Raw genomic sequence first — 13,985 nt, 5'->3', positions numbered from 1 at the left:
ATTAATGATTGCAGAATGTCCAGTTGTATTTACAGTTCCCAGGTGATGAAGCAGTCTGTGCCCACATTCAGATCTGAGCTGATATATGATTCATCAAAGAGGTGTGAGGCATTAGAGAGTCTAACATCTTTCCTTGACAATCAATTTAATTATCATTTACTGAAAGTATCCACTGTCAATGTCTTTTGACTAGAAAACTGGGCCAGCCAAATAAATACTGTAGCTACAACAATGGGCCAGAAACTAGGTATTCTGTATCAGGTAACTCAGTCCCCAAAGCCACTAAATCATCAGCAAGGCACATGTCAGGTCTATGATGGAATATCCTTCACATATCTGGATGAGTATAGCTGCTTCAAAAACACTCAAAAAGCTTGACAACACTCAGGAGAATGTAGTCCTCTTGATTGGCATCCTGCCACCAAATTCATTCCCTTCATTATCAGCATAGAGTGGCAATGGTACGTAGCTTCCACAAGGTGCTTTGTGGCAATTCATCACAGGGCAGCAGCACTTACATGGGAACACAACCACCTACAAGTTGCCTTGGATCCAGATACCATCTTGACTTGGAAACGATCGGTGACACTGAAAGAATTGTCATGCAGGATGCAGAAACTCCTTCCCTGATAACACCGTCCATGTAGCTACACCATATGTGGTTTAAGAAAGCAGACCACTTTCTCAAGGACAGCTAGGGATAGGCAATAGTTGAAAATGTGTTGCTGGAAAAGCGCAGCAGGTCAGGCAGCATCCAAGAAGCAGGAGAATCGACGTTTCGGGCATGAGCCCTTCTTCGGGAAACAGGAGACTTCTTGAAGAAGGGCTCATGCCCGAAACGTCGATTCTCCTGCTCCTTGGATGCTGCCTGACCTGCTGCACTTTTCCAGCAACACATTTTCAGCTCTGATCTCCAGCATCTGCAGTCCTCACTTTCTCCCATAGGCAATAGTTGCTGATTTAGCAGTGATATCCAAATCCCATAATCCCAACATCATCCAAAGTGGAAGAGGAGCATCTGGGAAGGCGTTGAGCACATGAGACTTGCCGTTGGGAAAAAGCTAAAGCCAGACAAATTCAGAGAATGGAGCATGCTGCCACACCAATGCCACATCCACCCCTTCCCATGACTACCTTCTGCCCCAAATGTGACAGAGTCTCTGGTATCTGCATCAGTCTGTACACTCACCTATGAATCATAGAATCCCTTAAGCGTGGAAACAGGCCCTTCAGCCCAACAAGTCCACACCAACCTTCCGAGAGTAACCCACCCAGACCCATTCCCCTGCCCTATTATCCTGTATTTACCCCTGACAAATGCACCTAACCTACACATCCCTGAACACTGGGCAATTTTAGCATGGCCAATTCACCTAACCTGTACGTCTTTGGATTATGGGAGGAAACCCACGCAGTCAAGGGAAATAATATACAAACTCCACATAGACAATCACCCGAGGCTGGAATTGAACCCAGGTCCCTGGTGCTGTGAGGCAGCAGTGCTAACCACTGAGCCATCATCTCTCCCAGCTAGTGTCCTCCCTGGCGGGGAATTGAACCATGGTCTTCCATGTGACAGGCGGGGATACGAACCACTATATTACCAATGATTTGCCCTCAGAGTGGAAGAGAGTCATCCTCGTCTGAGAGAGACTGTCAATGAATGAATGAGACCAGAATTTAGTGCTGATGATGGAAATGACAGTCATGGACTAGGAAATGAATGACAACTCTCTCCTGTGGTCAAGGGGACCCAGGGCTACATCTCATTCATAACGACCGAAAACTTGTTGCAGCAAGGGAAGCTGTCCTTATCAAAGATGTTCATTGACCCCAAGAGGTGCTGGTCAGTCAGAAATTGGTCAGATCAGCAACATCCCGGCCTCCACTTTGTTCCGTGGCAATGAATTCCACAGGCCCATCACTCTCTGGCCGAAGAAAACTCTCCGCATTTCCATTCTAAATTGACCCCCTCTTATTCTAAGGCTGTGCCCACAGGTCCTAGTATCCCCGCCCATGGAAACAAATTCCCAGCGTCCACCCTTTCTAAGCCATGCATTATCTTGTAAGTTTCTCCTAGATCTCCCGTCAACCTTGAACTCTAACGAATACAATCTCAGGATCCTCAGCCATTCATCGTATGTTAGGCCTGCCATTCCAGGGATCATCCATTTGAATCTCTGCTGGACACGCTCCAGTGCCAGTATATCTTTCCTGAGGTGTGGGACCCAAAATTGGACACAATATTCTAAATGGGGCCTAACCAGAGCTTTATAAAGTCTCAGTAGCACATCACTACTTTTATATTCCAACCCTCTTGAGATAAATGACAACATTATATTTGCTTTCTTAACCACAGACTCAACCTGCAAGTTAACCTTTAGAGTATCCTGGACTAGCGCTCCCAGATCCCTTTGTACTTCAGCTTTATCATTTTCTCACCATTTAGAAAATAGTCCATGCTGTATTCTTTTTTCCAAAGTGCAAGACCTTGAATTTGCTCACATTGAATTTCATCAGCCATTTCTTGGACCACTCTTTTAAACTATCTAAATCATTCGGTAGCCTCCCCACCTCTTCAGTACTACCTGTCTGTCTGCCCAATTTCGTACCATCAGGGAACTTCGCCAGAATGTCCCCAGTCGCTTCATCCAGATCATTGATATATAAAGTGAACAGCTGCAGTCCTGACACTGAACCTTGTGGGACCACACTTGTCACTAGCTGCCATTCCAAAAAAAACCTTTTATTCCAACTCTCTGCCTTCTGTCAGACAGCCAATCCTCAATCCATGCCAGTAGCTCACCTCAAACACCATGGACCCTCACCTTGCTCAGCAGCCTCCTGTGAGGCACCTTATCAAAGGCCTTTTGGAAGACTAGGTAGATAACATCCACCGGGTTTCCTGGTCTAACTTGGGGATGGAGTGGACTCTATAAAGGCAGACAGCACCATTGCAAGTGAGGCAAATGCAGCAAGGACCCCTCCTCTTGCTAAAGAGTGTATGAACAGAAGGACTGCCCACCAGCCAGCTACCTCTTCCTGGCCTAAAATCCACTGGGAGGTTGCCAGTGTTGGCTTGGCAGTCTCTGGTTGTGACATTGCTGGTAAATCATAGAATCCCTTGTAGTGCAGATCGAGGGTATTCAACCCATTGAATCTGCACCGACCCTCCAAAGAGCACCCCACCCAGACCCAACCCCCACCATATCCCCATAACCAGCATTTATCACGGCTCATCTACCAAGCCTAAACATATTTGTCCTGTGGCAGGAAACCAGAGCAACTGGCAGAAACCCACGCAGACACTGGGAGAATGTGCAAACTTCACACAGACAGTCACCCAAGGCTGAAATCAAACCTGGGTTCCTGACACTGTGAGGCAGCAGTACTAACCACTGAGCCACCAAGCCACCATTCAATATGTGAAGAAGCTCTTAATTGGCTGCCTAAGTGGCTCACTTGGGCTCTGGATGGAGTGACTGTCTGTGACCTATCCCCACAGCTGGCAAAATGGCATGGCAGTGGAAAAATGACATGTGCCATCCCATCCCCCATGCCCATCACCATTTTATCTCCTGAAGGTTGGTAAAACAAAACCCATAATTTCCTCACTATTCCCATTGAGGATTAGTAAGAGATATTCACAAGGAATGTACAGGTGCGGGTGCATTCTGATATTCTGAAACTTTATTTTGTTATGTCATTGTAATTCAGATATGAATAGTAACTATGGGTATCCCTGACCCAAAGTTCAATCTAGATTAAATATGATCTGGCTTGTGCCTATTAGATTTCTTCCACCCTCTAAGCGTCAGTTCCTAATTGCATTTTTTAGTCGATGACCTGAATTTCTCAGTTACTCAGAATGACATTTTTACTCCTTGTAGAAGTAAGCTAGCAATAAAATTCTAGGCTTTGGCAGTATTTTGCATCCAGTGGATAGATGTACATTTTGACGTAAGCTTTCTTAGATTTTACATTCGGCTTATTTCCCATTGTATTCTTGCACATGTTTCTTCCTGGATTTAATTCTTTTTTGGAAAGCTGCACTGTTGATTTTGTTTTTGTTTTTTCAGTTTCAGTTGGCATTCCCATGGCTATCCTTGATGACCCATTGAAGTGAAACAATTGGAATTCAATGTCACTTTAGTGTTGAGCCCTCCACGCTCTCCTCCTTCCCTCCCAATCCCTGCAAATGTCATTGTACCACCACTGTTCCCAGATAATTGTGGAAAGTCTCTTGTGTCAAAGAAAAACTTTGAATAAAACTGACCATAGACCTCATTAGAACTGAGAGAAGTGGAAAATTGAGCCCATTTATCTTTCACTTTCATGTACTCAAAGAGAGTGGTGAAAGGAGGGTCATTGTGACTGCACACACTTTCTGAAACAGTTATCAATGAGTACCACTCTGCTGCTTTCTCTCCATGGCCCTGCAAATTCCACACATATCCAACACCCTTTCAAAGTGACCATTGAATCTTTTCCCACCACCCTTTCAGTCAGTGAACCCAAATCCAAACAACTCATTGGGTTTGTAAAAAAGAATCCTTGTATCATTAGAGTGTGACTTTAAATCTGTGTCTTCTGGTTACTGATCTTCTTATCAGTAAAAACAGTTTCTCCCCATCATAGGGCCCAGGACAAGGGGGCAAGGGAGAGTTTATCATAGCCCAATAACTGGGGCCTGGGACTCTTGGAAGCCTGTCGTGTTTGGGTCAGGGGCCTGAGGTGTGGCTGCGGAGCCCAGGCCAGGAGCAGCACCAGAGCTTGTGATTTTTGCTCCTGCCTGATCTGCCACTAACTCTGTGGGCTGGATTTTACATTCTTTTGGCCAGAGTGAGAGAGGCAGAACAGGAAACGGAGAGTTCCAATCACTCCCCCACCCTGCCATCTCGGCCCGTCCAATCAAACATCAGATGGTCAGTCAGCGCCTGTCTGCTGGCAAGGAGGCCTACCTGAGCAGCAGATCCATTCCTAATCTAGGCCTGACTGAGAGGCTAGGAAGCTGGTCACAGCTGCAAGTCTAAAAGCCCCCTCCTCTCAGAAACCTTTTATTTTTATTGAAGGCTCACTAGAGCTCAAATTATTTTTAAAACAAACATACAGGTGCTGTCACCTTCAGTGGCAGAATCTGCTATTACATTTGGCTGTGGTGCTTGTGACACGTCTTTTCTTCTGCTTCTGAGCCTCTTGTCACAACGGGAGGTGATAGCCTAGTGGTATTATCGCTGGACTTTTAATCCAGAGACCCAGATAATGTTCAAAACTTGCCATGGCAGATAGTGGGATCTAAATTCAATAAAAATCTGGAATTAAGACTCTAATGATGATCATGGATCCATTGTTCATTGTTGGGAAAAAAGCCCATCTGGTTCACTAATGTCCTTTGCAGAAGGAAACTCGTCCTTACTTGGTCTGGCATATTTGTGACTCCAGAGTGTGGTGCTGGAAAAGCACATCAGGTCAGGCAGCATCTGAGGATCAGGGGAATCGACATTTCGGGCATAAGCCCTTCATCAAGAGGCTTGACTCTCCTGCTCCTCAAATGCTGCCTGACCTGCTGTGCTTTTCCAGCACCACAATCTCATCTCTGATCTCGAGCATCTGCAATCCTCACTTTCTCCTACATTTGACTCCAGACCCGAGCAATGTGGTTGATTCTTAACTGCTCTCAGGGCAATTGGGGATTGGCAATAAATTCTGGCCTAGCCAATGATGCCTCATCCCATGAATGTTTTTTTTAAAAAGCTGCTGTAAAATCACTCTCAGACTCTCTCATGTTGAATGTCCAACAAATGCAGCAGGCACAGAATAATCAGAGACAATTGGGTTGTTAACAAACTCATTAGTCTTTTCAAAATAGTGGCCAGGTTATCAATTTCTGTTCCTGCTTGCCCTCAGCAGTTTTAGAGACTGGCCTAATGATGCTGAGCCAACATCATCACTTCCTCACGTTCACATGAGGGGATGAGCAGGAGTTGTAACTCTTCATTTACAGCTATATTAAATCTCCCCTTCTCCTTCTCTGCTCTGTAGAGAACAATCCCAGCTTCTCAAGTGAAATATTGATTCCTTCATCTCTGGTAATGCCAGAGAAACGTGGACCTAGCTGAAAGCCAGGTTCAGCTGCATGCCCATAAGCAAGGGCATTACAATTGCTGGAATCAGAAATTACTGGAAATACTCAGCAAGTATGGAGAGAGAGAAAAACAGAATTAATGTTTCAGGTCATGACCAATCAGTATCTCTGGTCAGTCTCTGTTACATTGTGACAGAACTCCGATTAGGAAAACCTCTTCTCTATGACCTACTTGGAATTTGAAGCTTAATTTCTCCTCCTTTCCAGCACAGTAGTGAGGAAAAGTACTGCTATATTTGAATATGTTAATACCACAAATAGGGGAAGATTCCCTCTGTGCCATTGAATCCATAGCAAATCTTTTGTAATGAACATATTTGCAGATTCCTTCTGCTTCACATGCAAATATGTTCTTTGCAAAAGGATTGCATTGGATTCAGTGGTATAGAGGGAATCTTGCCTTTCGAATAGGTGTTGTTCTGCATACCTTCCCTCAATGTAATTTAAAAAATGGTAACATTTTGGTCTCAAGTGGAACCATAACATTAATCAGTGTGATGTCAATGTGTACCAGTGCAAAAAGGAAATACTGTTTCCTGGAAGTAGTAGTCTAATAATGTACCCACATATTTGAAAAAGAGCTCTCTTCAAGAATGTATAATTCTATGTTCCTCCATATGCCTACACTGACACAGTTGAAATATCCCTGTATTTCTTTTTTCTCATTTTCATACATTATTTATTATTTATCAATTGCTTTTTGGATTTCTGTATTTTATGAGCATCCAAGGACCACAAAGAAGTCATGAAGCCTCATTAAAAATGAAAATTCATCATAGCACCCTTTAAGTGATTTAATACTGTCAATTAAGTGCTTTCATTTTGTGATTCCAGGAAATGACTCCCTCTTCCACGATATCGACAGCGACACCTCCCTCACCAGCTTGAGCGACTGTTTTCTCGCCTCATCAGAAGTTAACCCCATGCAAGCTAGAGTGGGAAATCCTATCGACAGGCTGTACTCCATGCAGAACTCATATTTTGCTTCGTGAAAGCAGCAGGACTTTAGAAGAAATTTGATGTATTATGGTGACTTTAAATCGGGGGGAGGGGGGGTCAGGGAAGAATGGAAAAACTAAATAAAGAAAACTGTACAGCCATATATTACCTTATTCTTGCCTCATAATGAACTTATCCACTATTTCCCATGTGGCCGAGAAACTGACAGCAAGAAGATAATGAAAGTGACACACAAAAAGACAAATTCAATAGAATTCAAATCAGCACATCAATGAAAGCACCGGGACATAGAGACTGCAGCTGCATTCCATTGTTTCAATGTTTTTATACAAATACTCCAGAACTTATTATTCTTAAGCATATACATCAACATTTGGGGATCTCATCTCAGCCTCTTCCCTGCCATTCTCTGTTTATTACTTGTTTTGGTAACAACTGGATCTCAAAAATATTTTACATACGCTCAATGTAAAAGAGGTTAGAAAATGTTATTTTCACCTTAGTCAGATACATATGCATAAAATAGCAAGTAGACTAATTTGTTCTGAGCTCCCTTGTGTTTTGCATGAATCATCTCTCTAGCAGGGTAACTGCCAACACTTTATTAAGCTATAAACTGTAGTGCTTAAGTTTGCACTGCCATTTCCTTTCACAGTATTTGCTGCTTATGGCTGGAAAAAGATTTCCCCATTCTACAGTGCGGAATAATGCGTGACTCACTCTGTTGTCAGCGCCATCACGTGAGTGCCAAGAAATGGGAAAATTGTTTGCAAAGATGGCTGTTGATAATCTGCCAAAATTGACGACCAGAATTATTTTGCACCTTGCTATTTCAAAATAAGTTAGCGATTAATTGGCGTAGCTTCATGCAGTTTAGCATGTCAGACTGGTTTTCACTATTACGTTGCTTACATTGCTGTACATCATGTAGGTTCAAATATGAAGCCCATGTGCAGCCATGTACAATGTTAAATTAAAGTCTTCGTAAATGGAAGTGGTTTCAATGCCCAGCTTTAGGTTGTTTAGTGGAAGTGGCAAAGCATCCCCCAACCGTGATAAAGAAACCAAAGTTTTGCTTTAGAAAATGTACAATGAATGAAGTTCTATTGTGGTGAAACTTACCTCCTGATCACAATAACTAATTCCATTAACAAAATTGCTCAGTATTCAACAATGATGAATATGTTGATAAGAGGAGAGATATTATGCAATATTGAGACAAGAATTGACAAATTGTATAAAAGCAGAGACATGAAGCCCCTCTCCCTCCCTGCTCTTTATCCATCATGTCACCAAATAATTGGGATTATAGAGATAGTGTGAGAAATCAGTCCACATTTACTTCACCAATATTACTGTTTTATATTAGTGTATCACAGTATCCCTGTGGTAAATACTTAGAGATTACAAACCAAAGGTAATTGTTGAAAGCTAACCTCATCTTTTCAAGTCAAAATATACAAGAAACATTTGACCTATAATTCAACTGGGAGCCACTTGTTCTCTAATATTAATTAGACAACATAAGCACCCCAGAAACAAAACATATTCCACTGATAGAGTTCAAAGGTATGAGAGTAGGAGTACAAGTACTATTACCATCATTTGTATCATGATTCATCCCATCTAATGGTAATTTCTGTTCTTTGACCTGATAGTTCCAGTAAAAGAGTAAGCCTGAAAGCAGCCTTTGACCTTTCTGATTTTGTTCACCTCATTTTGGGACTGCCATGGGACAGTATGATTGCTCAAGTGAGGATAATGTGCTTTAACTGAAGCAATACTTTAAAGCGAAAAGTAAATTGACAAACTCCTGTCAGGCACCCTTAGCATTTGATGTGTTCACTCAGACAGCATGCCATTGATTATACAATTGGGACTTGGAAGGTTGTGGGTCAAGGCAACTACAGTTTATTAGTCTTCCCATACAATGATTGCTCTCTATAGGTACCTGGGGAGGAAACCAGCCTCTTTACTGTATGCATGCATCAAATTATATAGTAATTCCATTGTCATTCAAAGTGAATTTTCTATTGAGGAAAGCAGAAGGAACAGTTTACAGAATGATGATTGATTACGCCAATATGTTGAGAGTTCCGTTAGTGCTGCAGTGACTATGTTCACATAAACTTAACTACTAATAATTTGGGTTGCCACTTCTTGTGATTCCATTCAGTATGGTAAGCTGGTTTAAAAAGCATATTTGTTTAAAGAATATGCCTTCAAATCTGCAATATTTTACTTTGGATTATAACCTTAAACCTGAAACTGTTTGATATGAAGCAGTTTAAAAGATATATTTCTTGACCAGTTGTTAAGAATAGTAGAAACAAAAGCACAAATTAACCAACACATCAACCACCAAATTTTTTTTTTTACTGTCAACTTCCTCGCTTATGTATATTTGTACTTTAATGCCATACGATTTTTGGAGATTATAAAATTGTCCACTATTAACTGATACTGAAAAATGACTTGGAATACTGGAAGTCAAAAAACAATATCAACAAAGTCTTGAAGTGCATAAGTCCATTCAAAGCAAGTGTAAAATGAAAATGATAACTAAGTTCACTGAAGAACAGTTTCTCTGCTCTTTATTAATTGGTGTATAAAACTGGATGGAGTACTGGATATTACTGTCACCTACATTCCCATGGCTGAACTTTGAAGTGAAACCATTCCGGGAGGGTCATAACCCGAATATGTTCTGCGTCTTAAACAAAAACATGAAAATGGGAATAATATAAATTCTGTATAAAGTTATGTACAGTGAATTTTCTTACATTTTGGTGTACCCCGTAGTTTAGAACAAAAGACAAGCAAACCTCTGTCTCCTTTATTGAAGGTTGTCCATGATTTCAGTAAGGCTGTATGTATTGTACATTTATATATTCTGTATTTATGTTAGACTGAGTGTAGAATTTTTATAGTTGTGTCTGCTATACTTGTCACCAACTTGCAAACAAACCCATGCTAAAATATGTAGCATCTATGACTTTTCTTTTGCAACATTATTTAGTGACAGCTCTGGTTTCTGGATTCCTCCCTTGCCCCTCCTCACCTGCGTCAGGCATGCGACTTTGCATTTGTGTGTAGAACATATTTTATTATTTAAATTACTTGTTATTTTTAAATTATTTATTAGTGTTTCTCAAGTTCATTTTTGTGGCATTGTTAAATAAAAGGAGTTTTTGTACAACCTCTTGCTTTACAATAACCACCTCACATTGTTTTGGCATATGTAACACTGCATTCTCCAGTAATTTCTCTGTATATGTTACTTCCGGGTAACTTTATAGTTGCTCTCACTTACCAATTACCGTGAAGCAAAGAGATTGAAATGTATTTATATGACAATTAAAATTAGTTTCATCATCCTAGTGTCTAAACTATGGAAACGTTGTATAATAAAGAAAAAAAAAGTTCACACTGTACAAAATGATGTGTTTGAAAATATAATGCATAAAAAAAACACAAATTAAACCTTGGCTGAAACTTGTAATCGCGGTGATACTCGTTGCATTGGTGTTCTGTAAAGTTGCCGGATTGGTAAGTGGAAATTGATTTATCTAACACAGCTGTGGAAGACAAAAAAGGTGTGAAGTAAGGAAATTTGACTGCAGGTAAAAATGCCTCCACCAAGGCTTTCAGTCACTGCCGTTGCTGCACCTGGGTTGTTTAAAATGGGTCAGACAGCTTAGCATTCAAAGCTGCGGCTCGCACGTTCCGTGGCCTTTTCACTAAATTGTAAATCTGATTATCAGCTGAACAGATGAGTTCCAACAGCTCTTCAAAGATTTGTTTTAACGATCACTGCCTTATCTTAATTCCCGATTTATCTATCATTCTGCTGCTGTGGGGCTGATCTTTTTTGATAAAAGCTTGTCAATCTTTATGTACTTTTTCACAGCTTTTCTACCCCCGGACCCGGTCTACCTTAGTTTTCAGCCTGACGAGAGAGGAGGATTGTGTTTCTTCCAAGTGATGGACTTCACTCCGATTGTCAGCATCTCTTGACTGGATTTGAGTCACGATTGACTGCAGCAGAGAGAGGCCGGGCAGTGTTGTTACAAAGTCTCTCTATCTGTCCAGTTGACCAAGACATGGTGATTTTTGTAAGAGGCAAAGTCTGTAGCAGAGTGATCACATACCTGTGATAGGAATGGGCTTTGCTTGTTCGATTGAATAATACAGATTGATTTGGATTCTTCACCAATTCTGTCTTGCTACCCTCTTCCTAGATTAAGAGCTATAGAGTTTGAACCTCAGGCCAGAAAAAAAACATTTTCTTCAAACTTATATCAACCAATTTGGATTTCGAATTTAAACCAGGCCCTTTTATATCCCTGACAGCCCGAAGACTAGAAAGAGAAGCCAATAATGAAAGATGAAGGGGAATATTTCATGTTAAATTAACCTTGATTTTATTTATGAAGCAACTAAATATGACTATTTTGTAATAGAGAGCATGGACAATTCCACAGTATTGTGCAATGTGACTCTGGAACAGCTCTTGGTCTGTATTGTATTATATTCAGAATAGGGTGTTTGATTGCAAATTTGTTGATCAGGAACACAACTCCTGAAACACAGATTATGTTTTCAAACATTTTGAGCTAAAGTTGTTGCAAGGCTGTGTTTACTGCTGAGGGCGGGATATGCTGGAACTGGACAGCATTTAAGTGTAAAAGTATTGTTCTTCGAGAAGGTATATTTTGAGTTTGTTGCTACAATTATATGTTGCCATTGCAGAGTCACTGGGCTTGTAATACAGAGCTCCAGGCCAATGTTCTTAGATGGTGCCATGATAGTTCCTTACCTTTGACTTGTCGTGTTCCACCTGCTCCAGACATGTCATAGCACATATGAACAAGTTCATAAAAAAATCTGTTTACTTTATCAGCAATCTTGCTGAAGATTTGGAAAGGATCTGATCTTCCTTGAAAAGCTGCCCAACCTGATTGTCAACATTCTCTGGTTTTATTCAGCCTTTAACACCTTTAATTTTGTCACTATTTTCACTGGTGCTATGCATCCAAACACAAAATGTTGTTAGTGGTTAACATTTCTTTCATGAGAAAGCACAAAACCAACAATCAGAAGATGGAATATGATCAAAGGTCCAAGAAGTGAAATAACTACTACTAATCGATCTTGTCATACCCCGTGCATCAAAATCCATTTCAAAGAAGCTGTTAACTTTCAGTATCATTCAGTATTTGGCTGGCTCAGAGTAAGCATTCTTGCCCCTGGGCAGAAGGTCATAAGTCCAAGCCCTGCTCTATAGACTGAATAATCAAGGTAATCAAGGTTGGGATTTAGGTGCTGCTGAATTACATGGGTTAAGCACTCTTGTGGTTGAAAACAGAAATTCTTCTATCAGTTGCATAACATTTGCAACACAGCAGCAAGCCATTCAGCCAAATTGGTCTATGCTGGTGTTTATACAAAACGTGAACTTAGAGTCATAGAGATGTACAGCGCGGAAACAAACCCTTCGGTCCAACCCGTCCATGCCGACCAGATATCCCAACGCAATCTAGTCCCACCTGCCAGCACCCGGCCCATATCCCTCCACACCCTTCCTATTCATATACCCATCCAAATGTCTCTTAAATGTTGCAATTGTACCAGCCTTTACCACTTCCTCTGGCAGCTCATTCCATACACGTACCACCCTCTGCATGAAAAAGTTGAACCTTAGCTCCCTTTTATATCTTTCCCCTCTCACCCTAAACCTATGCCCTCTAGTTCTGGACTCCCCGACCCCAGGAAAAAGACTTTGTCTATTTATCCTATCCATGCCCCTCATGATTTTGTAAACCTCTATAAGGTCACCCCTCAGCCTCTGATGCTCCAGGGAAAACAGCCCCAGCCTGTTCAGCCTCTCCCGATAGCTCAAATCCTCCAATCCTGGCAACATCCTTGTAAATCTTTTCTGAACCCTTTCAAGTTTCACAACATCTTTCCGATAGGAAGGAGATTAGAATTGCATGCAATATTCCAACAGTGGCCTAACCAATGTCCTGTACAGTTGCAACATTTTGTCCCAACTCCTGTACTCAATACTCTAACCAATAAAAGAAAGCATACCAAATGCTGCCTTCACTATCCTATCTACCTGCAATTCCACTTTCAAGGGGCTATGAAACTGCACTCCAAGGTCTCCAGTCTGAAAAACTGAACAGTCTGAATTGTTCAGCAACACTCCCTAGGACCTTACTATTAAGTGTAAAAGTCCTGCTAAGATTTGCTTTCCCAAAATGCAGCACCTTGCATTTATCAGAATTAAACTCCATCTGCCACTTCTCAGCCCATTGGCCCATCTGGTCCAGATCCTGTTGTAATCTGAGGTAACCCTCTTCACTGTCCACTACACCTCCAATTTTGGTGTCATCTGCAAACTTACTAACTGTACCTCTTATGCCCACATCCAAATCATTTATGTAAATGACAAAACATCCAGCACCGATCCTTGTGGCACTCCACTGGTCACAGGCCTCCAGTCTGAAAAACAACCCTCGACTATCACCCTCTGTCATCTACCTTTGAGCCAGTTCTGTATCCAAATAGCTAGTTCTCCCTTTATTCCATGAGATCTAAACTTGTCGAACGCCTTACTGAAGTCCATATAGATCACATCTATTGCTCTGCCCTCATCAATCCTCTTTGTCACTTCTTCAAAAATGCCAATCAAGTTTGTGAGACATGATTTCCCACACACATAGCCATGTTGACTATCCCTAATCAGTCCTTCCCTTTCCAAATACATGTACATCCTGTCCCTCAGGATTCCCTCCAACAACTTGCCCACCACCGAGGTCAGGCTCACTGGTCTACAGTTCCCTGGCTTGTCCTTACTACCCTTCTTAAAGAGTGG

At 41.5% G+C, this 13,985-nt stretch overlaps 1 protein-coding gene across 6 annotated transcripts in view; it reads left to right on the top strand.

Annotated features, from left to right (window-relative positions):
* Positions 1-10,607, top strand: part of LOC122564861 (LIM/homeobox protein LMX-1.2) — a 201,681-nt gene extending 191,074 nt beyond the window's left edge. For all 6 annotated transcript variants that reach the window (XM_043720224.2, XM_087998402.1, XM_087998401.1 and 3 more), the window contains one exon: positions 6,980-10,607. In XM_043720224.2, the coding sequence (XP_043576159.1) occupies positions 6,980-7,137 (158 nt within the window). In that variant the 3' untranslated portion in view covers positions 7,138-10,607. The remainder of the gene's footprint in view (positions 1-6,979) is intronic.
* The last annotated feature ends 3,378 nt before the right edge of the window (positions 10,608-13,985 follow it).

Source organism: Chiloscyllium plagiosum, unplaced genomic scaffold, assembly GCF_037043375.1.
Source record: "Chiloscyllium plagiosum isolate Xiang-an unplaced genomic scaffold, Cpla_swu_hap1 HiC_scaffold_21, whole genome shotgun sequence".
In the NCBI taxonomy this organism is placed as follows: domain Eukaryota; kingdom Metazoa; phylum Chordata; class Chondrichthyes; order Orectolobiformes; family Hemiscylliidae; genus Chiloscyllium; species Chiloscyllium plagiosum.
The sequence above is the reverse complement of the archived record's forward strand: the minus strand, read 5'-3'. Positions and strand labels throughout refer to the sequence as shown.